Source organism: Aphelocoma coerulescens, chromosome 6 (genome assembly GCF_041296385.1).
Source record: "Aphelocoma coerulescens isolate FSJ_1873_10779 chromosome 6, UR_Acoe_1.0, whole genome shotgun sequence".
Lineage (NCBI taxonomy): Eukaryota > Metazoa > Chordata > Aves > Passeriformes > Corvidae > Aphelocoma > Aphelocoma coerulescens.
Genome location: NC_091020.1, coordinates 7,509,603 through 7,534,756, shown reverse-complemented (window position 1 = coordinate 7,534,756; position 25,154 = coordinate 7,509,603). Strand labels below are relative to the sequence as shown.

At 42.3% G+C, this 25,154-nt stretch overlaps 1 protein-coding gene across 1 annotated transcript in view; it reads right to left on the bottom strand.

Annotated features, from left to right (window-relative positions):
- The window catches only part of ANK3 (ankyrin 3), a 198,239-nt gene that overhangs the window by 107,789 nt on the left and 65,296 nt on the right, over positions 1–25,154 (bottom strand). Inside the window, exons 6-10 of the mRNA XM_069019101.1 lie at positions 24,769–24,954; positions 22,856–22,954; positions 12,729–12,827; positions 5,282–5,380; positions 554–751 (exon numbers count right to left, since the gene is read on the bottom strand). Of these exons, the coding sequence (XP_068875202.1) occupies positions 554–751; positions 5,282–5,380; positions 12,729–12,827; positions 22,856–22,954; positions 24,769–24,954 (681 nt within the window). The remainder of the gene's footprint in view (positions 1–553; positions 752–5,281; positions 5,381–12,728; positions 12,828–22,855; positions 22,955–24,768; positions 24,955–25,154) is intronic.

Sequence of the window (25,154 nt, the reverse complement as noted above, 5' to 3'; positions counted from 1 at the left end):
CAAAAGGCATTAATGTATTCTGTTTGTATGCAGTTTAACTGCACTGATGTATTTTGCTGCTGAAGTTGTTTCTAAAGTAGAAAGGCATATAACTCCATTGACATAAAATACCACAAATACTCATTATGTAACTCATTCCTACCTTTTACTGTTTCACATCATTGAGAACTTATAAAAATTCCCTCAGTTTTAAACGTTATTTTCTCTGTACAAACACTTGGAAAATAAGGATTCTCTCCATACCAAAAACGACAGCAGTTACGTCTGCAGCTATTTCATCTATTCATAATCATAAAAAGTTACCAGGAGGCAAAAGTGCTCTAGTTACACTAGAAATTCATAAATCACTGCTGACTGTCTGCAAGCAAAGGCCTGATCTTACAGCATGATATGTTATTAACACTTTGAACCTCGAGCACTTTTTCTTGGGCTGTGGCAATAACAGCACAGCCTCACTGTCAGCCATCAGCAGGCAGAAAATAACTCCCCAGTAAGTCTCAGCACAGCTTTGCAGGAAGGTTTAGCTGTGAGCAGCGCCCTGCTGTGTACTCACCAGTGCTTTGGCATTAGGATTAGCTTTCTTGTCCAAGAGAACCTTGGCGACTTTGTAGTGGCCACAGTGGGCAGCGACATGCAGCGCAGTCAGGTAGTCATTGGTGACATCGTCTACAGGCACATTGTGCTGAATCAGGAGCTGAACACAGTTTAGATGATCCCCTTGTGTTGCCATGTGCAACGGAGACAAACCATTCTGCCAACAGAGAGACCCAGCATGGATGGGTTAGAGGATGCTCAGAGAAGGGAAACTCCTCCGCCTCGTTCTTGGAGTGTTTGTTGTATGAAGAATTTTACGAGCCCAGAGAGCACCCAAAATAAACTTAACATGTTTGGTGTAAGGATGGGGGTTCTTACTACAGAATTTGGAGCTTGTCTGGTTAGAGTTTGTAGGCAGCCCCACACTGAAAAACTGACAAAACATACCAGCAGTGCTCTAAATGTAGCTTCTTTCAGCCAGTATGGTTCAGACAAGCTGCTCAATTTACATGAATTACGTGAGGAACAGCACTTTGTGACTGTTAACACCCCAGCCAGGGAATTTGCTGTTTTTTAAAGCTGCATTAAACTCACCACTCTAATGTGGCCTGTATACACCAGCCATGACAGCACAGGCCAGAGCATCACTCAGTGAACACTGCAGCCTTCCTTCACCCCTCCACTCGTGTTCTCCTGAATTTGGGTTGTATGCATGCTTACAGCACATTACACAGCTCTGGAGACCACTCTTCCCAGTTCACATTGGTAAAACACCAAAAGTTTCAAATGGGCTAAAAATCTCTGAATAAAACCTCCATGCTGTGACCTACCAGCAACAGTGGTAAAGCTGTTCCACCAGAGAAACACCTGAGAGACATTCATGCACTAGTGAATTGTTTCTTGCAGTGTTTAAAATAGTGGACAAGCTGACAAAATCTATTTTATTTCCAGAGTAAAACCATGAGAGAAAATTCTCAAAAATTGAAAGGACTGACACTATTTCCTGATGAAAGATTAAACAAGTACACCAGAATGAAAGAGACTTTGTTAGCAGTGGTACATAGCTCCTTCTTCCAATTGTAGCTTTTTTTTTCCCACTCGATTCTTCTAATGCCAAAATTAGTTTTGAGTGCAGAAGCTATTCTTGTAGCAGCACACAATAGTTTATAAGCTGTAAGTGACTGCCAGTGGACTGGGTCTGCATGGTGAGACACAAACCTTTGCTCACAGACGCAGTGCCCTCATGCGACCGCAGCCAGCAAAGGCAAAGGAGCGAGGAAGACCCGCTGAGATCTCGGGGTCTCTGAAACAGACCCTTCCCTCACCCTGCCCGGGCCATGAGGTAACAGGAATAACCACTCGAAATAAAGGTGGAAACACACAGTGAAATGATGTTTTCAGTCGAGACGGAAGCAGGATGGTGAAAGCAAACAGGCACATCCTGTCAGAACTGGAGAGCAGTTTACATGCAGTGCTGAGACACAGATATTCTTGGACACAGTAATATCCTTCAAGTAAGATTATCTCATGGGCATCTCACTTGTGATTTATGTTGGCTTGGATAAGCCTCTCTCCCATTCCCAAAGGCTACTACAGCAATTATCTGCATGGAAGCTTGATACTGGCAAGGCATTTTCAATGTTTTCACTGTCTTCTAGTGTAGTTAACAGTAGAACAAAAAAAAGATTAATTTCCCTTGGTCACTAAGCCCTCCTGGTAACAGCCTATAACTGATGATGCTTTTTAGGTGAGAGTAAAAAAATCATGAAACTTTAAACACCATTCTGCTCCATTTTTATAAGAAAGATCCTTCAGGTGAAAAGTGTCATTCTTCACAATAATAGCCAATAAACCATGCTTATTAATGAAGTAAGAGATTGAGGAATTGATATGGGACTCCCTTACAGGAGAGAAGAGACTTGTACCAAAATGACTGACATTGATGGGAAAGAAAGGAAGAAACAGAGCAGCTCGATGCCCCTTTGAAAAATCGACAAAACACTTGATAAAAATCTGTCATGGACAAGAGAAGAGCAGCAGCTAGCCAGACTTCACCCAGAACAGCAGGAGACAAGACTGGATGCTAAAGAAGTTGATGAAGACAAAAAATAATTGGAAAATTTTCTTTTGTTATACATTAACCAGGCTTAATTCTGTTGCAGCAGAAGCTAGTCTATAATCCTACACAAGTCAGTTAGTATTTCAATGCCACATTGAAAATAAAAATACTACATGTAAGAGTGTTCTCCAGGCCCATGTCCTTCTTGTGAGAGACAACCCAACAATGACCCTCAGAAGTGATCTGGTACTTTAGGATGGAGCCACTTTATAAATACTCTTACATTTCTGTTTTTTTAAAGACTGCCCAGAAAATAATAAAAGGGAAAGAAGTTCAAGATTAATCAAAGATATTGACAGTCACACCATACCTTAAAACAACCAAATTAAAAAAAAAAAAACAAAACAGAACAGGACCACAGAGATGAAAAAAGTATCAACTGTCTGACTAGGCAAACATAAAATGACAGAGCTTATTTTGTAGCTGTGTCAAAGAACTTTAATCAGGGAAAGTGCCATTAACCCTGGGGAAAGAAAAAAAAAATAAAAAAGACAAAGAGAAGTCTGGAAAAACAGTAATTAAAAAAGAGATGGACACTTATTGACAAAGATTTAATTTTTTACATAGAAAATCATTGGCATATTCAGGACTAGAACTCCCTTTTCATTTTGCCTGTAGAAACCTCCACATAATCCATTAGGTCATTGCCTTGCCTGAAAGTAAATCTAAGGTTCTTCCAGTGCAAAAAAAGGTCAGCACTACACTAAAGCATCCCTAGCAGGAAGCTGCTATCAAACTGCAGCCTGGTTATTATTCTGAAAGAGTTTTACATAACATGAAAAAAGTTTGTGAAGTTCACACTCTTTCAAAGATGTGTCCTATTTCCAATAATATATGACTTAATTTGAAGAGAATGGAACCACTTATTTTTGCAGAGGACAGTACTGCAGTTTAGTGCCAAATGAATGAATTCATTTATGCCATTCAGAGGTACGGCTACTCCCTATCTTACCTTCTGAAAATGGCAGAATTAACACATCAGAAGGAAATGCAGGAAGCTCTGCACTTTCTTCTATTCACTTTCTAACATGTAACAGCTTTCCCTCTTCCAGGGGAAGCTCCTATTTTGCAAAAGTTAGCTGTATAAGCCTCTGCAGATCAACATCCAGCCTGTCTTTCAGCCTTAGGCAATTTCAAACCCACTATCCCATGTAATCTGCCTGATTTTGTCTAGTGAACTCTGGGCCAGGCTGTGTGAGTCTGCTCAGGCAGAGCAACAAATTCAAAACCTACACTTCTTGAACAGCAGATTAAGTTTAGGGGTAAGACCTGAAAATATAACATCCATGGAACAAAGAAATGTAGCTCCTTAGGAGAGGTTTTCATATACGATGGTGGAAATGAAAGAAATAGGGTGCATGTTTATGTGGGTGTTTTTTGGTTTGGTTTGTTGTTGCTGTGGGGTTTTTTGTTTGGTTGGGGTTTTTGTGGTGGTTTGGGGTTTTTTTCCTTTAAGTAATAAAAAGAGCTATCTGAGAGGGTAGAAGAGCCTTTCTCCCTGGAGTATGAGCTCTAGGCTCCAAGAATAGGAGATGTGGCCCAAGGGGTTCCCAGACAGCCCCTTGCGGTTCTACCCTGCTCATGGAGTTTGCAAGCCAGGGCTGTGGGAGTCCATGGAAATTCCACATGCAGAGGATGGGTGAAAACTGTCTGTCAGATTACCCATGACAGCTCTTGCCAGTGACGCACTGAGCAGAGGAAAGCTGGTGCCAACCTCTCCAAACAAATGCTAAATATACTCCAGTAAAGGGGAAAAAAAGAGGGAGGAGAAAAGCAGAATATAGAAGGGTGTTGAGACAGAACAGGGCAGGATGGCAGAGAGAGAAAAGAAATAACAACAGAACAGAAATGCTGCTGAAACACATTGGTTACAGACTAAGAAAAAAAAAAACCAAACATGTAGTGGAAGATTATCTTTGGAAAGAACCTCAACAAACTGCACAGCCCAAATGTCATCCCTGAATGGGAAAGTAATTGATTGCAGTGGTGCAAGGCAGGCTGCTGCTCTGAGATTGGAAATCAGCAGTAACAGCCCAGCAGAGACCACCGCCAGGAGAGTTCTGGCAAATGCTTCCTTTAATGCCAGCCCTTGGGTCTAAAGCAATCTGTGCACCCTGGTGCAGGTGATTTCAAATTCCCAGGAAGAATTTTGTGTGATAAACTGTAGAGAGATAGAAAGTGGAGAAACTGGTAATCAGGCTAAGTCCTTAGGAAATACGAGCTGTCTCTGCAAAGGGACATTGCTCTATTTTTATCTCTTGTCTCTTCTCGAGCCTTAGGGTAAATTGGTACAAGCTGAAGATTTTTTTGTAATCACCTTGTATTTATTCCAGGATAGACACAGAGATCTTCAGCTACTGAAATTCTGAGGGATAGGGTTACCACACAAGCCTTTTTGGTTGGCACAGAAATCTTTTCTCGTGTATCTCGATTTAACACATTTTACATATGCAGACGTGTGCTACATACGGCATTCACTTGGGAGAGCTCCCACACAGTTACTTTAAATAACTAAGAAATAGGAAAGTTATTGCCAAACCCCTAAACATATGAGACATACAGAATTACATTAGGAAAAAGAAAATAAAAAGGACAAAGATTATCTCAGCAGGAAAGAGTACCAGTTACCTTGGTTTTGGAAAGAATAGGGGCACCACGATCCAGCAGCATTTCTACAACCTGTTCATGGCCACTTCTTGCTCCACAGTGGAGGGGGGTCAGCCCATCCTGTGGGAATCAGAGTTATAAATAGTAAGTGTCAGACATGCTAAAATCTTGCACTCTTTTGTAAAGACCTGTGATGTCCTGGGAGGTTCATTAATTCCTGCAGGATGCTGCTCTTCTGCAAATGAACAGTGGAACCTGTTTGTTCAAACCAACAGAGCACATTCTGGCTCTGATTTTCTGAACATGTAAATAGTCATATCACATTGGTGTTCATGCAATGGGCTTCTTCCAGGCCCTCACTGCACATGCAAAAAAAAAGATGAGACTGCACTTCAAGTACTTTTTGCCTGCATGCCTTGGAGAAAACTGGGTCTCTCATTTGTCAGTATGCATCAAAGTCGGTAGATAATCAGTCTGAGAGGAAAAAAAATTCCTCCTCAGACTTTTTTATTATGCTGATCTTGACAAGAGTACAGCAGATGAGAAAACCATCTTAATCCTAGGTGCTGGAAGTATGCTGGATCCACTTCTGCCTCTTGTTGTGCAGACTGTGCTCGTGTGACCTCCAGCTGAATGATTGGCCTGGAGTCAAGGCACACTGTCCATACCTCTTTTAGAATAGTTTGCTTAGTAACAGCCAACATCCTATTTCCTGTTGCAAATAACGATGCCAGAGTTTTCAGAAACTTTGGTTTCCCATTTACAAGTCATAAAGGAAGGGGCTTTTCTCTGGTGTCTTCCAGTGCTCTTAGAACACATATGTTATATTGTCTAGAACATGTATGTCACATCATTTTTATATAAGGGATTATCTAAAATTCCTTCTCACACACCCCATGCTCCCTTCACACACATGCACTTCCTCTCCATTTCTGTATGATAGCAAGTATTATTAAGGTACCTCCTTAGCCATGTTATTCATATGCAATTATAATATTCTTCCTTGATAACTCCTAAACCACACCCTAGTGGAATATCAACTTAAGCCCTGCAAAGTGCAGAGAGCAGCCAGGGAGAAGGAGAAGGTGGTTCAGAGACATTCTCCTGCTTCTACATTTTTGCCTGCTCCTAAAAAACCTATGAAAGATAACAGGTAGGAATTGTCATGATAAACTTTGCCTGCTGTTCTCATTTAAAACTTGTATGGCTCTCACTGTGCATGTTCCTGCATTTGAAATAAGGCATATATTTTTGACACAGATGAAGACAAGATTTGGGTTCAGACTCAACTCCCTTAACTTAGGGAGTCGTTTGTTCCCACAAGATGAATGTAGCTTGGCCCACAATGTTCTGACTGACACCTCTCAAGTCAATTCTATTGTTATTTCTGCTTCTTCCTGCTATTTCAGCCCATAAGGTACTGGGAAGTGCATCTTGTTAAAACGATACTACACAAATTCTGGATGTATTGCTCAAAACACTGAAGTAAAGACAAAGAGAAAATATACCAAAACCCACAAACTATGCACTTTTCAGCTGTGTTGCAAATGTTTTGCCATAGCTTCCCCAGTGTTTAAAATGGGTAATGCATATTTCTTATACCAGTAGTTTCCACAGGTAAAGGCATATCAAGTACTGAGCAGGCAAAACATTTGATATGAAAGTATCACCTACAAAAAAACCCAACAACTTGTATGGGAAGGAAAATCGAACCCAGCAAGGATAGGTAACTACAGACCTGTAGGCAGGAGCTAAAGATCATCATGCACATTGGACTGCTTGTTCTTTTTACTTCCTATGATTATCACATTCTTCAGGCACATCAAAGATAGATACTCAAGGAGATCAGGCACAAAAGTCAGAGACCATTTTCCAGATTTAATGCCTCCCCAACTCATTTCACCAGCATACCATGGTTAGTACATACCATGCTCACACAGAATGAGACACCCTTGATCATCTTCCTGTACCAGTTTAGACCCTTCCAGTCCTCCCAGGGCACAGTGCCCCAACCCTCCGTGGGTATTTCTGGTTTACAAGGTTTCTGTGGCTCAGGAGGAGCAGGCAGTCATGCTTGGCCAGCTGGAGCTCATTCTGGGCCACAGAGCAGTCATTACCACCACATGCATCACGTGTGACACAACATTACAATGTATGTGGGTGCTTGTTGGGACAGCTATCTGCAGCTATTGTTCACAGGATGTCAGGTCTCCCACTGCAAAGAGCAAATACACTCCAAGACAGATAATTTAGCTGCACAGAATTTTTTTCCTGTAGTTTCAAAAGACACTGTCTATTCACTGTTTTAGTTAATTGCTACATGACACTTAGAGCATGACACTTGGTAAAGAAATGTGCAGAGACAATCTGAAATGCAGATCACAAAGACTTCTTTTTTAAAAAGAGATTCTGAGATTAAAACAGACTGCTCTGAGCTCAGCAAGACTTCACTGACTTTGTCAGGAGATTTTCCAGTTGCTTATTTACTGTTCACATAGACTATACTATGTGAAGCATAAAATATATTACATGTATTAGGAAGCAAACTTGCCTTAGTATGATAGTCTGCAATGGCTCAGAAAAACCATTACAAACGATTATGACAATAATCTGCAGATTAAGGACTCTGTAAGTATGCACTGACATGATAAATCATATCATCTGTATTATCTATCCCTCCAGAGAGGCTGAAAGCAGCTCCAGCAAAGCCAAGAGGACAATAAGAGGAGTTCTGATTAGGCACAAGCTTCCCATTAGCATTGCACACCCATCTCTGGGGCTGCTGCCTGCTTTAGCTTTTATTTCAAACACACACACACACACACACACATAAATGAGACCTGGTCCCTGTTGAGACTCAGGTACCCATGCAGCTCCCTGATCTTGTAACACTGGGGTCAAAACTGTCCTGAGACTGAGCCTCCCTGCTGCAGTGTGTTTCCTCACCATGACACGAGGCTTTAAGGGACCCCTGAGCAGCCTGGGTTCAGCACAGAGCAGCCTCCTCATACTCCCCAGCTGCCTCTTCCCTGTCAATGCTCACCCAGGACTCCCCTTGCATCATGGCATCCTCTGGGCTGTCTCCCAAAGCCACGGTAGCCTCAGTGCCACAGCTCTCACATCAGCGAGTGTCAGCTTCTAACCCAGTCTAAGAGCAATGAAACCACGCACAATACCCACTAAAAGCTTAAATGCGATGTAAATATTCACCAGGAGCTTGTCAGAGTTAGAGCCAACTCATGGAGCGCGTCCCTGGCCTTGGCAGGAGCAGCAGGCATTCTGTCCCCTGAGCCAGAGGTAACAGCACAGGCTCCCAGGGGAGCAGTCACTGCTGCCTCCGGCGTTTATGTGCCCAGCACTGCTGAGTGACTCCCCACGCCCAGCCCAGCCCAGCCCAGCAGGGCTCTGTGTCCCACAGCCCCTCCGTGCTCCACGTCCCCTGAACTGGCACTGTTCACTCTGCTGGCACTGCTGCGAACTGCCCCTTCTGGGCAGTAGGGCAACAAACGAGGTTTGCTCTCCCTGCACATGCACAGCACACTCAGAGTGCCAAGGCAGTGCTATTGTAGTTATTGTATATCTTAATACACATGGTTTTTCTGGAGCAGGTTAGGCGTGATCTGATGCATCTTCAAAGAGCACACCCCACATGTTTTCATGCAGATATGAGTGCTGGGCCTGTTATTTAGCTGCAAAATCAGTAGAATGAGGATTATAAACCCTTACTGTTAATCCAGGCTAAAACTTGCTTGCTGCCTGCTTCAGACGCAAATTCACTTTGGCATATACAGTATTAGACAGCCAAAGCAAATCAAGCTAATTTAATCAACTTCTCTAATTAAATTTTACTTTTTAAAGTCTTTTCTGGAAGACAGAAAAAACATAATTAGGGCAACATTCAGTAAACATGTTACATGAGGCATTAACAGGCCTTTGCCCAGAATGTTAGCTAAAAACCAGAATGATTAAAGTTCCCCTGGCAGCACGTAGTTCTTGAGGGGTACCCTCAAGAATTCAGTACCCAGCCCCAAGTACCAGTTGCTAGACATCTCACACACAAAAAAACAACAGAGAGAAGATGAACAGCTGGTTAAAATAAACAATACAACATAAACATGAACTAAAATGGAAAAAAAAAGAAGCCATGTCTGAGTCTCAAAATAGTTTTAACATCATTTTTGGACGTGTCTCACACGTTCTCTCAACTCCCAGCTACAGTGTGCAGGTGTGTAAGGGTATAATGGTGCTCGTCAAATCCCAGTCCTAATGAATCCAGAGAAAGCAGGAGCTCCTGGATTACCTCTACAATAATTTAAACAGGATAAGGATTCAGCCCTTCATGTTAACCTTTTGTGCAGTACTCCAGCACTAGAGTTTCCTGGACCATCTGTCAGCAGCAAATGCAAATGCTCATGGAAATGACTCAGGAAAAGCAATCATTACCTTAACTTACTTATTACTAAGGAAAGGCTTTATGTGAATTTATCTGTAAAATGATTCTGTTTGTGAACAATAAAAATAGGCATTATGTGGAGAGTATTCCAGTATCCCATATAGAGAATGGATTGCAGGAACAGACCACAAAATGCCAGCTGAATAGCTGAATCTGTCCCATCTAAGAGTCAGAGTAGCAAATCCTGGCTCTGTTAGTGTTTGGTCAACAACACAAAACAGTATGTTCTGCATTCTCATTTAAAGGTGAAATACAGACACGAAACAGAAGAAACAAAGGCCTAAAAATTTCTGCCTCTGAGCAACAGAAACCAGCAATTTCAAGATTTTTTTTGTCCTTTCATAAGGGTAAAGAACCTTTGCCATTTACCTTTAAGGAGGTATTTTGTCTTCCATAATCAATCTTCACATTAAATAATATCATAACGTCCAAGACAAAAAACTATTTTAACAGGAAAAAACCCCCTGCTTATCTCTTACATACAAAAAAATCTGTTCATCTCTTAAAAAAAATAGGAAAAAAGAGAGAGGTCTCACATTTATAAATGTGGTACTAGGAGCCTCACTTATTTTCACATGCAAATCCCACCTGTTATCAAGCTGTGTGTGCATTCAGCATCTGCCCCTCACAGAACACACAAAGCTGGGCTCTGCCTGGGCATCCAGCTGATAAGCAGGACTTGACACATGTATCAGAAAAACCAGCCTCAGCTGCTCTTTGCCTTTCAAGGCATTCAGCAGTGGTGATGCTGTTGTAAAGGATATGACCACAGCTTTTGTCATCCTGTATTTTTGTAGGGCCATTCTATATCTAGGACATTGAAAAGAAGAATAGTGCTTAAAAAAAAATGAAATATCTGCAAAGTTGACATATCTTAATTGTTCAACCTTGGAAAACAACACTGGGGCAGGTTGGAACAACAGGAGAGACTTAGCAGGAACATGTGTTGTGCCAGCTCAAAGCAATCAATCTTTGCTATTGCACACGAGAACCAGCCAGGCACTCCTGAAACAATGCCCTTTTTTCACCCAGCATCACGTTCCTCTCAGCCTTCTATTGCTTTTGGTATTGATTTCTGAACCCTGCTGGTGCTGTTCCCTTTCCTGATCACACAGCTGTGTGAGGCTCTGGAGCCTCCTCGGCAGAGACACCCGACCACAGCCAGCAAACCCTGCCAGGATGAGTCAGTGCCCGCCGGGAGCACAGCTTCCATCACTCCCTGACTGCCAGGAAACGATGCCTTTGGTAATGCCAGCGAGTGCAACCATGAGTGACACATGTACAGCACAAGCAGCAAAAGTTATGCAAATCCCTTCTGACTTTTGGAGAGGATGGGTGTCTGGGGAAACAGGCAGTCTCTGGGGGAAGCCAGAAAAAACAAACCACTGCTTCATGAACCGCAGTCATCCCTGCCTTTGCCTCACTGGGAAGCTGTGCCAGACGCAGGAGCTGTTAATGCTTCTGCCCTCTTCCGAGATCCTGTTTCCGTCCCAGCCTGTATTTTTAGTTACATAAATTATCCCACTGTCTGACCCCGGAGCTTGTGATACAGGAAATGAAACAGAGCACGAATTTTCCTAACTAAAAGAACTAACTTGACTCCAACTATTTACAGTACTAGTCCCTAATGATTTGGACTGCAGTGGGCCTCATAAATACTTGCAGAGGGAAGCAACTAATCCCTCATCAAGTCCCTTTCTCCCTGCTCTGACCAAGTGCACATCTGTCACACCACCAGCATGTGGCCCTCTCCACCACAAGTCAGACTCAGCCCTCAGCCTGGCAGCCCCTATGTAGCACGGAGGAGGCTGGTACTTTAGTCCAGAAGGTATAGCCACTGTCCGCATTAGCAATGAAAAGTCATCTCTTCCATGTTCCCCAACTAGAAAAAACTGAAACATTTTAGAAATGGATCATCAGCGACTACAGGTAAAATAGAAGAACTAAGGAAAAACACGTGGAGAGAATGAAGAGATGACAAAATAAATTGACCCAGTTTCTGAATCTGCCAGAGGAAAAAAATATGAATGTGCCTGACAAGCATTGCAGGAAATCTCAGAGACTGCAGAAACACTAGAAAACCAAACAGAAACCCACGAATACAGGAATAACTGTTGAAAAACTATTCTTAGGTTATTAATTTCTTTTGTTTAGAATGCTTCTGAACAGTAGAACTTCTACAGACTAATTCAAAATGGAAAAGGTAGAGGTGATAAATTAATATTTCAAGAAAATTACAATTGTCAAAAAGTTACTGGGACAGTTCTTGAGAGTTACCTCGCGCACACAGGAGCATGTTGCAAAGACTGCCCTGACCAGAGCACCACTGGTTCCGGGTTTACTTCCAAACATGTGAACTTTTTTTTTTTTCTTCTCTCCTTTCTGCTTTGTAAGTAAATAAAATATCCCTGGTTTGGTTGGGTTATAACTACAGCAATCAGACATGACCATATGCATTGAGTTTCTAAGTCATTCAGGGCACTGAGATAGGTGTCAGCCTGATGGAAAACATCCCTGTGCCTGACACACGTGCTGACAAATCCCAGCCAGCAGCCAAGCACCCCTCACACAGAGCCTGAGCTGCAGGAGGCTCATCAGCCACACCCTGCTCTGTGACACAGCCTGTGCATAGTGAAAGGCAAGCACATGCTGTGGCTCAAAACTACCCTGCTAGCATTCAAATTCTGAAATATCTGACTTGAATTCTCATCTTTTAGTGTTTTCCTGTACATCCTGTACATCCACACCCAAGCAGATAGAAGCAGCTCCTAATTAAATACTGGAAAGGGAAACATAGAAAATGGTTGTCTCTGAACTTTGCCATACTTGGTGTTTCACACACTGCTGTAAGAGATGTAAGATGTTAGTATCCTACTGCAATCATTTCATAAAAAATAAATGCAGTGCAGCTGTACTAGCCTGCCAGGAAGATGAATGATTTAAGCCCTACAGCAACACACAGGTCACAGGCAATAATTCCACACAGTCACTCACAGCACTCACACTTGAGCTTACCCTTGTTTTGGCATCAATTTTAGCTCCTCGATCAAGTAGGAGTTTGACCATATTTGCATTTCCCCTTTTTGATGCAACATGCAACGGCGTGATATCATTCTGTGGAAGAAAAAATAATGAAAATAAATATGCATATGTCTGTCCTTCATTAATTCTATTTTTGGTTTGCTCACAGAATGAAATATGCCCAATTTGCTAAAATATAACACAGTTTGTTTCCCTGGAAGCACGAAAGCAAAGGGAAGCTGTGTTCAACCACACGTGAATTACTGGCCTGACACCTCAACATGCACATGGTGAAGAAAAAAATCAAGTTGTGGTTAGAGTTATAAGATGGCATCATTGTGTCTCAGCTCATGACTTTTGCTTAAGGGTTAAACTTACGTGATTTTACTGAATCCTAGCAATTTAATCCAGCTGTGGTTGTTTCTGAGCATGTAGTGATAAGGATTCATACCTCAACTTCTTTGGCCTTCTAGGAGCCACAGAAAAATTACTAAAACCATTATATCTGTAGATCTCATTCAAAAATAATGAGATGCCCACGCTACTTATTTCTGAACATTATCAGCAAACTCCGAAAGCCTGGCGAGCACCTTCCTTTCAGTTCCACCGTTAATTTTGCCTACCCAATTTGTTCCTGTAATGGATGTAACACCATGCTTGAAGTGGGGCTGCAGAGGGGTATGTGTGGCTCCCTGAGCAGTGCCTGGCAGGCTGGCACAGGCGGGGATGCTGCACATCGAGGACAATTACATAACCAACGCGTGCGCACACAGGGGCACTTCTTTAACGAGATGCAGCCAGGACGTCTCTTCATGCTCTGATGAATCCTTTATCTTGTGGCCTATGAAGGCCATGTCCTGTATATATTTGATCATATGGAGCCAAGTAAAAACAAAAGGATCTAAATAGAGCACGCAGCCAGTGTACGCCGACAAACAGAATTGTAAAGGACGTGTTCCTGTGTGTTCGGGGGCAGCACAAACAGCTGGCTGCGTAAAGCCAGCATCCCTGCGACCCAGCAGAAAGCAGCACAGGCAGTGAGCGTGTGGCCCGTGGCTGACTGAATCAGAAAGGCACCCTGAGCAGCTGGGGAGGGGTACATGTGTCTGACCTGGCTAAGAGTGCTCAGCATGCTTCCTCAGAACTGCAGCTGAGTGGAGTGATAGAGAACTAGCTCGGAGAAAAGATCCCCTCTCAGATGTGACAAGCTGACTCACAGCCTAATCACAACACCAAGTACCTCATGCAGTTGCTACATCTTCATTTACACAAAATTTCACTATGAAGCTAATTCACAGACACTAGAAAGTACTAATTAATATTATTACGGAGGTAAAATACATGTTAGCAAGGTTAAATGACAGAGATTCTTTCTACAATATTCATGATCATTAGAGTATCAAATTGATGGCTGTGCCAGGGTAGCTTCTCATTCCTTTAAAAAATGAAGTAAAGCAAAAAGATGCTTAGCACATTAAACAGAAAGTGCAGTATGTCTGGTCCTGTCAGGGAGGTAAAACTGTGTGATCACTTAAATTTTCTGTGAGTTGGTTTGACTGGGAGTTGACATTGGATATAATATGGGGTCACTACATTACTGTATCAGTCACAAAGAGGACAGAAAAAGAGAAGAGAAAAACAATTATGTGGAAATACTTTCTGCTTTTTCTCTCTTCCCAGGAGGAAAGATGTTACTAAGGTCAGAGAGAGAGAGATGAATTTTACTTTCCTGAGGAAAAGAACAGTGAAGGAAAGAACATTTTTGTCTTCAAGTAGAGAGTACTGCAGGTAATTTAGATTAAAGGAACACCTTTTTCCACTTGCTGATGTTGATGGGCAAAGAGGTTAACTCAGCCTAATAAACCCTCGTGCCCTGTTAATACATCCAAATAATTTAGTACTAATAATTTACTGCCTCATACACAGACAAGAAGAAAAGCCTTTTCTAAGCATCAAGAAAGAAATGGAGGAGGAAGGGACAGCATTACAAAAGGCAGGACAAATTACCTATTACAAATCTGGTTCTCATTCATTTCAACACTAAGCTGAATCTAGTGCAGCACAGGAGAGGGCATAACCACATAAGAATGTGCACTTTGGATCTAATTATTTGCCAGTCAAAGCTCCTGTTGCCATAAATGAAGGAGAGTCGATTCTGGAATAGATGGATGAGTGCTGGCAAATACAAACCTCAAAATTAAAAGAGATGATTTCCACTTAGCAATTAAGGGTTAGGTCACACCGTTTCCTTGCAACAGGAGAAAAAAACCTAAAAATATCCACTTTCAGGTTCAAAACCAAGTCCCGTTCAAACAACATTCGTATTTCTGGGTTGCTACCAAAACCATTAGGACAGCATAATTCTCTCCCAGCTTCTGACAGGGATGATCACACTGGCTGGAAATGTGGGGAAATTCTCCATCAACAAAGAAGGACTGAGCTCCCCTGTGCAAGCTGGAGAGCTAGCAATCCATCATTGCTCTACGTGATCACCTGCCCTTACAAAAAACATATAAATTTAATGGCTTTAGCATCTTGAAACCTGGACTTGCATGTGGCTGAAAATAGGCAGCAAGTTCACACTACAGAGAGATGGATGGAGAAAGGATGTGATCGCTCCAGAAATAGTTTGTGAGGAAAACTAACTACACACAGCTTCCCTGAAATACTTAACAGAGCAGGAGAAATCAAGTAAATTAAACTCTACATGTCCAGTGTAATATCTGTCCTTATGATGACCAAACAGCTCCTCTTCCCTGGGAAAGAGCACTCATTCCTTTGGAAGGAGTTTGTAGTTTTTGTTGTACTTAACTAACCTGATCATACAGTTTATAAAAAAAATTAAGACACAAAGGATTAAAAACACTTTTAGCCTTTTCCCCCCTTAACATCTCAGGAAAACACTGTGAGGAAATGAAGGGGAAAAAAGAGAAGGGGCAAGCCTCTATTCAGAATTTAATTTTGCCATTTAGGTATTTAAGCTTTCACTGGTAGCAAAGAATGTGAAGTAATAATTCTGCTGGATGAGAGTTCTCACTCCAAATAGATGGAGAGGTGCATTATGTGAATGCTTAAATAATTGTACACTGATGTTTAGGCCAAGCAGCTTGTCTTTGGTCAATACTGTGTTGTATCAAGCCTTAAAGAATCACAGCTAAAGGTTTCATATGTATGGTCCTCCCCCATCTCTCATCTCACAATTAAGAATGTGAACTGAGAAGTGAATAAACCTCAGACAATACTATCATTAATTTTTCTGATGACAAAACATAAAGCAAGGAACTCAAAATGGGAGTTATTTGTACTTGTCACAAGAAACAAGAGATAAAAAAAGCTTCATAATATGTGCAACTTTGGTGTTGTTTATTAACAGTAAAACTGTGGTGCCAGCAAACAAAATAGCCACCAAATGTTAGGTTCTGAATTCTTCAGTGTATCAACAGCATCTGCTGTCTTTTCAGTCTATTTTTATCTGTTTGATCTTCTATAAATTTCTCCCTTTGTTCTGAAGATAGAATAGTAAATCAGGAAAATTTTGAAGATGTTTTCCTGCAGTAATAAAGCTGAAATGCCTTCCAAAAGTTGCCATTAAGAGATGTGGTTCAGATCTAGAATTCCTGCTGGAGTGCTGCTTGCCCTTGCTGCTGAAATATCAGATGCTGGGCAATGTTTCAGGTAGACCCCTCGACACTGAGGTCCAATTTGTGAGTTAACGAATTCTGCAGGGATTATGAGGCATCACTTGTGAGAATAGCAAGCTAAAACTATGCAATAAATGCTCATAGGATTATCAACTAGAACATAACCCTTCCTCTCCTTCTTGGCAGATTTCCTGGGGCCGATGACTTGAAGTACCCTGAAACTGTACATAGCCCAAAATGCCATGGATTAGGTGCATGCGACTTTTTCTACACTTCACAACATCGTGGGTGGTGGTTTTCCCTTTGTCTCCATGCACTGCCTGCTGCAGCCCACCACCCCTCACACAGGGCTCGTGCCTTCCTCCAGAGCCACACAACATCCACAAATACAATGGGTGAAGAGTGACCTGCTTTTACAGTCAGTGGCCTTTGCCTGTGCCTGATCAGAGGGAACACTAAGCCTTTCCAGCTGCAGCTCTCTATCTACAGCGCTTCACAAGAAAATTCAAAAACCTTTGAGTTATCTTGTGTTGAGAAATGAGCCACCTAACATTTCGCATCTGAAATGAGATCAGCTGCCCTCTGACACACGGTGTTATCTGTCACAGGTCACCACAGCAGTCAGAATTGCTCCTTTCTGCTACACATTAGCAACACAAATGGTTAGGAAGTCAAGACAAAAATAGGGTTAAGCTTGTCTGTGTGCAAAGTAGATCTTATATGGTTATATTTTAATGCATTTAGAAAACCAGCAACTCCCCCTGGTTTCTGGTGTGCTTTGCTGTCCTACGGGATCGCCTCTTTCTCCCATCACAGTTGGAGTTTACAAGCACAAGAATAACTAAGAAAAGTAAATGTTTGCACGTACAGCTTCCTATTGGGCTCTGAAGTGCACCTTTAAAGGAAGGTACAAGACAAAGGCAAAACCTTTCCTAGTCATGTGCTGCATTGATTTAAACGCTGACTGAGCAGCTGATCACATCAGGACTGTGAAGACTCATTGCCAGTCACATGGACTTGGAATTTCTCCTTGCTGCCAGTGAGAGAACTTACCTCCACTTCTGAGCTCTCCTCCCAGCCCCTCAGTGGAGTGCAGCTTTAATCAGAAAAAATTACACTTACCTGATTTCAAATTTCACTTCCTTGCTTTAAAACAAACCAGAAGAGTTTCACCAAAATGAAACTCTTTCATTTTAATCATTCCAAGATTAACTTGGAATTTAGTAAGATAGCTCTTCTCAATCCTCAACTGAGAGCAGACTCTAGGAAGAGCTTAATATTGGCATAGAATGTGTAAGACAGAAGCTGAAAAGAGCCAGACTGCTATAACAGAAATTTCTTATACAGTCTGGAAAATCCCTCCAGCACTAGGGGTTTTTAAGGAAAGAGCATAATGGTGGTTGTTGCACACTGGAATTGTCAGCAGCACCACTGCATTGATATTACCACTATTACCAGATCCTGGAGGTATGGGAAGATTGTGGTGTGCATTTGAAGATTCTCATATGCAACTATGCAGCTACACCAACATATTGTATGTTAAACACTCAATATCCTCCCCTGTATTTTTCTGCAATTCAGAACTGGAGCTACAACACAGCAGAATTCCTGCAGAGAAGAGTCTTATAGTCCAGTAGAAGTTACTGGGATCACTGAGGCTTGTACAGATGTCTCAGAAATTAAAGACAAAAATGCACAGATGCTTTCCAGGAAACCCTATAAGAGTGCATAATTTTCCAGCTTTTTTCCTCCTCTCCTTAATGGCAGTAAGTCTTATACTGTGCTATTTTAGTTCTTGTGTGCTTATATACTTAACTTTCTTCAGGGCTGAGATGTATAAAATGAATCCTGGAAGAAAAGAAGGAAGACTATAGAAAGGGGCTCTTATGGCAAACTACCACTGGGGAAATAAAGATGTTTTTCTCTTATGCCACTGTCACTTAGATATTGCCTGCTCTTTTTGATGGGCTAATGGTGTTCTGCTTCTCAGCCTCAGGGTCATCATTAATGCATGTTGTCCTCACGCCAACCTCAAAATTACCAGATCCTTTCCTAACCTTCCAGTAAGCAAACTTTCTGCAGGCAAAGCCCACTCCCGGTGGAACTGAGATCTCCTCTAGGATAAGGAGTGCTGTGTATCAGGAAGGCTGTTCTCAGGGCTGGATGGAGTTTAATGGCACAGTGAGGAGCTCCTGTTTGCTTTGGCAAGAAAGAGAAAGAAAGACAGGGAGAGGTCATCTTCACACAGAGGATTCCCTGGCTACCTCCATCTTCTGACTTTCTCAAGTACAGAGTGGAAGTGGGGGTCACAGGGGTTTCTTTCAGCTGTTGGTCTGGAAGCTGCAGAGAATTTCATCCTTCCTTTCTAATCAGTTTTCTTCAGAGACAGGTGGAGCTTCAAAGACATTTCCTGGGCTAAACAGATCTTTTCACTGGAAGATCATCTCAGACAGAAGAATGCTACCTGAAAACTCTGTGAACCCCCAAAAGACAACTTTTTCTTAATTATAATTCCCAGTTTATCAAAACACCTTCAAAATTATTAAAACTCTAGGTAAGACATCAGATACAGTTTGATTTAGAGGCACAAGTGGATGATAAACAATAAAATGACAGGAATTAGTTTTTCCTGTTGAAAAAACTGAGAAAATAGATTCACTTAAAGACATGTGGCTGCCTTTCAGTGTGTAACTGGGATTCATCCACACCTCTCCAGTGTCAAGTGGCACTGTCAGCTAAGAGAATGGTGCCTGGAGTTGTTGCAATCCTTCAAAGACCAAGTAGTGACTGCACTTAAGTGTTAATCTGGCTAAGAAAGGAGGTCAACTTCACCCTCAGTTACCCTTTATTATCCTCCTCCACTTCTTTAGCCTCTGTGTGATTGTCTCCCAGTTAAGCAGGAGGGAAATATGGTGATGCAATGAAGTATTCGAAGTATTTTGGAGAAGCACAGCCGGACACATGATAATGTAGTACAGAAAAAGGATGATGAGTAGTCATAAAATGCCTGTTACTCTGCAATGCATACCCTGCCAGTAATTGTGACAGGTTTTCTGTTGAGTTTGAGCCCAAGAAGTCAAGCAATTTAGGATGATTGTTTTTCTTTCCTTACAAAATGGCAAACATCCAACTGAATAAGGAGATCTTGTTTCACTTGGAATGAAGTTAGGATGGTTCCCAGAGCTGCCTCCTTGTTTATAGGTGGAATAAAGGGCATCAGAAGCTGATTTACTGAAATGATTTCCATCCATCCCAATGGGGAGTTTGCTGTGCCATCTTCCCTGCACTTGCAGCAAGGCAAGAGAAGAAAGCACAGACACAGAAGTGCTAATGCAGCTCAAGGGAAGAGCTGACATGACATTAGTCACTCGGCTACAGGAGTGCAAACCTGTAAAAGTAGGTACATTTCCAACCCCCAGCCTCTACAGTCAGCAGGTACACAGGCTGGCAGGCTGTGACACCTGTAAGGGCTCCTGGAGCTGTGCCTGTCTCCTAGCTGCAGAGAAAGAGGGAGCAAGGGCGTATGTGACAGCTGAGAGGCAGGCAGGTGTGTACCGGTGGGGCTGAGGGAGCAGCTGCTGCTGAGTATCTCTGGGGGCATCATTTACTTACAGTACAGCACCACTGCTCACCTCCTGCCACACACTAAGAGTCATCAGCAAGCTCATCTCTTTCCTTGCCTTCGCTGCTGGAACCTCCTTCTTCCCTCAGGACTCTTGGAAACACACTGAAAATAGCAGCTGAGGAGATCTCCTTTGCCACAGGCCTGCCCTCCTTTCTCTACATTCTTTCACCAGCTCTTCTTTTCACCTTGGCCTTAAGGCTCAGAGCTCTGCCTTCATCCTACACATCCATTCACATTCTCTCCACCTTTCCCCGCCCTGACTACACCGATGGTGGCAGCTGGCTGCTTGTCCTGCCCTCACACATTTGTCTTCACATTGCCCCCTCACACAAGTTTCTTCTGTTACCATAATCCTCTCCTCTTGTTCAAATCTCTCCCCAGAATTCCTACTTTCCTGAAGAGTCTGAACATAAATTGAGAGATAGACAAGTAGTGTTGATTTGTATTTATTTAATAAGAACAAAGGAAAAATGGTGGTTTGCGAAAGCACAAAGTACATCTGACACCCCATCTTAGAAGTCTGCCCTTTGCACTTCTGAAAGCTACAGTACATATGGTATATTTTATTTGGGTTACAGCCCTCCCATATCTTTGCTCTGTTGCTCATCTCATATTGTCAGCAACTCAAGTAAGAGTCTTCCCTCCAGAGGGAAGACAGCACACTGTGGACGGTGCTTACAGAAATTTAAACAAGGGGCAGTGAGGTGGCAATGAGCAGGATGTACCTGTGGGTCATTTTCAGTACCTGTTTTGCAACTTGGGTAATCGAAGATCAAGCAAGGGCTCTGCTATTTGGTGCTGATAATTGCATGTCCTGTGTTTGCCTACAAATCCACTGCTCTACCAGAACCTAACCCACCTCTCTGTACCCCACACCTTCTTCCCCCACAGCCTGATAAGCACTAAAGAACAAAATTCAACTCTATATTACTGTTATTTATGCTGCAATTCTTTCTGTCACAACAACTTTATCTGGATTTGCAACTGCAAAGAGAGAGAGAGATGAGTGCTCCCTCTCTCTCTGAATGCCCCTGCCCCATATCACAAGCACAAACAGGTGCTCAGTGCTCCCTGAGCCACAGCCTCAGCCCACTGCTCCTTCAGGCGGATGTCAGTGCATCTGCACTTCCCCAGCTACCCCAGAACTCTGTCTCCCTCTGATGATGACAACGAATGGAGGCAAAAGTTAGAATGTCCAGATCTTGAAGAGGAGGCAAGAACAGCCTTATTACTTTGGATGTACTCTCCGTAAGTGCCCTAATCCAAAACAGAGCTGCTGAAGCCTAAGACTTACTATTTTATTAAAACAAGCACAGGCAGATGGTATTTAGTGCACTGGTACTAAAGCTGCTAATTGCTAATGTAGTAGCATTGCTAATCCCTAATCTTGTTTCTGAGTGGGAAAGAGTTGACCCAAGACCCCATTTGTCTTCCTTGCTTCTGTGATTAGGGCTTATCAAATACTCAATGCCAAAGCTTAGGATGGTATGAAATGCCTTAATGCTCTAATTGGGTCAGTTAAAGGACTTGGAAATCAGAGGTCAATGTTACCAGTGAAAACAAAGCAATGGGTTTGCAGTGCTTGTCATAAAAACTTTGCTGATGTAAATATGTTCCTTCACTACAGAAGCATTCCAGTTTTTAGCTATATAATCTATCTGAAGTAAAATACTGCAAATTCACTTTTCCCTTTGTGCAAATGCTGTAAGCTGTGTCGTAGTACTTTTCCTCTTGCAAAAGTAAGAAACATAACCCATGATCAAAATCTCAGAAGAGGAGCTGCTGGATTATCCATGTGACATAATTCCCCTCATAAATATAATCTTGAATTTATATTGGCTTTTCTGTTTACTTTTTCTAGTTTAATTGAAAGATTGCTCCAGAATCTCATTCGTTATATTTAATATTCATTATCAAGCAATTATTAATTAAATGACATTAATTACTAAGATTTAATAGGCAATACCTAAATTTCTTTCTTCAACCTTTACTCATGGCCAATTTATGCCTATTTACTGTATTACATCAGCATTTGCCTTCACTTTGAATGCCTCTTGTTCCCTTGATTTTATCTCCCTATTGTCCTGGATCACTACCACATCTCTTCCCTGGCTCTGCTTTGGCAAGGTTTGGTGAGCCAAAGCCTTGCACAGGTCAGTTTGTTTTTTGGGGGGGTTTATTTATTTATTTGGTCTCATGCCTGGCACCACAATCTTTCCTTGCCCTCCATATCATAGCCCTATCCTTTGTGCTGTATCCCGATCCATATAAGTTTTGGTTTTCCCCCTGCTCTACCAACTCTATTTAACTTCCCTCTATCGTTTCCTGTCTTTCTCCTGCTTACATTATGGACTCTGCTTCTAGATCTCGTTTCATTTCCTACTTGTCCAGTTTCTCAGATTTCCTTTGTGAACCCCCTGGCTCTCGTGAAGGTGAAGGCAGTGATGATGCAGTGAAGGCACAGATGCTTTATTCGCCACTACACCTGCACCTGATGTTCACTGGAAGCAACTGCACGGTGAGGGGAATTCAGCAGGGACACATCACATCACTCCTGCCATATGTTACAGCTACAGGTGGAAGCATTCGTGTCACTGGATCCCAGCCCACCTTTTGCTGCTGTGAAAATAGCAGCTCCTTTTGATTAAAACAGAAGTTTTCAGAGGTGAGGTCTCGAGCTCAGGTTTGGTTCAGCAGCCCAGGGAAAGCCCCTTTACACCAGGTGGTGACAGAACCAGCTCAGCCAGGTCAGGCCCCTTGGCTGGTGAGAGTGATGTGCCTCTCACATCTCTGTGCAAAAGCTGTTGCCATGTGGTGATGAAGCAAATGAAGCACAACCCAGACTCCACACTTACCCTTGCAGTGAAGTCCACAGCAGCACCCCGATTTAACAGCAACGTGGCTACATTGATATTCCCATAGTGAGCAGCTATGTGGAGGGGAGTGAACCCACTCTGCAAAAAAACAAAACAGAACACAACCAATAGAAACTTTTTGTTAAACATCGCACTAGTATTCCATATTTCATAGCACATCACTGACAAAAGCTAGTAATAGGAGTCTGCTGCAAGTCACCACTCCAATTGTGTACTAGTTTTCACTCACTGATGTTTATTTATAGTATCTCAGGGAATCTAAATAAAATCACAGTGCTATGCAGGAGGGAAAAAAATTAACATAATTATTCTAGAAGATAAGAAGTTGAATAAAACTTTCAGTTATTCCAGAAAAATAGCAGCAAAACATTTGAGTATTAAAGACTTTTATAAGAAATTATCTTCTAACTAGAAATATATAGTTATTGGTATTATGTCAGTCTTGCAAGTTAAATCTCTTAGAGATTCTTTGCAGAAGTTCAAATACAAGTCATTTAATGATATTTGCTAACTGATTTTTATAAATTCAAAGTAGATGCAAATGAAAATAACATCAAAGACTATCTTAAATTATTAATATGGGTTGTTTTTTTTTTCTTTTCCAAGGGTTAGCACCATAAAGATCAGTCTCCCACTGTGGGCAATCACACTGGGTTATGTTCAGACACCACGAGTTACCACCCTAATTAAAAGATGTCTTACTGATAAAATTACTTCAGCAACTGATTTTCATATTTAAGTAGTTTTACTTCCTTTTAAAATAATGCTAAAACATGCAGCAATTCCATCAGTCCTGCAAAGTATGAAACCTTATGGGAACTAGATGCATTTCTAAATTGTTAGCAAGCCATGCTAGCTGCCACTGCCTTGCTTTGGGAGTTTTGCAGCTATAAAACCACTCTCAGATCATTCTATTTGCTGACACCATCAAGGTAAGTGTCATGCAGAAGCCTAGAATCAGACCTGGATGCACAACATGACAGGGTTGTCTGCAGCTCTTAACACATCTGATAAACACGTGCTCCATGAGAATCCCTGAAAACTCCATCTCATACAATATGGCCCTTTTATGACGGCACTCAGTTCCCAAGAATGCTTCACTCTTACTTTTAAACCCTAGTTTCAGCTGCAGAAAGCCCTGGTCTCTAAACTACAGTCTTCTCTAGCACATGCTACTTCATTTCATCTAAAGCAGGTGTCTATCCTATAATAGGCGATGCAGACAGGAGGGAGAAATGATGCAGCAGCACTAAGTCATGGTGGAGTGATGATGCATATATATATTTATATATACCTCTGTTGTTCTATTCACCATCATCTAGGTTAACACATTGGGAAGCAAAGAGGGGGAAAAAATGAACGGTTAGTCCACCACTGGTGACATGGATGCGGAAAGCTTCATGATGGCTGCGTGGCATGGCAGCTCGGGTGGCAGCACGCCCGGCACACACGGGAAGCTCCACGGGGGGAAGCCGACTGAGCGAGTACTTTGAGTGCTAATTGTTACATGTTTACCAAAGTTCTCCAAGTAGCAGTTGCACAGTAAACTGTCTTTACTGCAGTATGACTTTACCAAATGACTTTACTGTACAGTACCTACAGCTCACCACTGCTTTCAGGAGTGGCTTTTGTTTCCAAGAGAATGATTCAAATAATATTTTGTTTATTATTTTCCATTTGCAAGGTTTCTAGAAGATAAATTAACCTTGATTTAAACAGCAAGGGAATGGGGGAGAAAGAGGCAAAGGAGGCAAATGAAACGTTATTCTTAATCAGGTGTCAGAGGAGAAAGTTCTGTGTAACTGCAGCAAAATAATTCACACCGAGGGAGATCTCCCCTGGATGTGGTCAGCACCTGACAGCATCAGACCTTCTGGCTTTTCCCAACTGACCTTTGACTCCACGTCAGCGTTGTGGTCGTTCTGCAGGAGCAGAGCCGCCGCCTTCGTGTCGTCCTTGCGAGCCGCGATGTGAAGGGCAGGAAGGCGGACTTTTCCCTTCGTGTCATTTTCCAGCAGCAGGGAAACCACCTGGTCATGGCCTTGCTGCAAAGCTACTGCCAAAGGTGTGAAACCATCCTGCAACACACAACGGGCACCATCAACGTGTGTTCCAAACCTTCCATGGGGTGGGAAGGGGAAGCGAAGAGATCTCAGCTTTGAGATTTGAGCTGGCTCAAATTCAACCAAGCGTAAGATGGTGCAAGTTAGAAGCAGCCTGCAAGGACCCTGAGACTGGAATAAAGTGTTGGTGAACAAGGTTTCAAATACTCAAAACA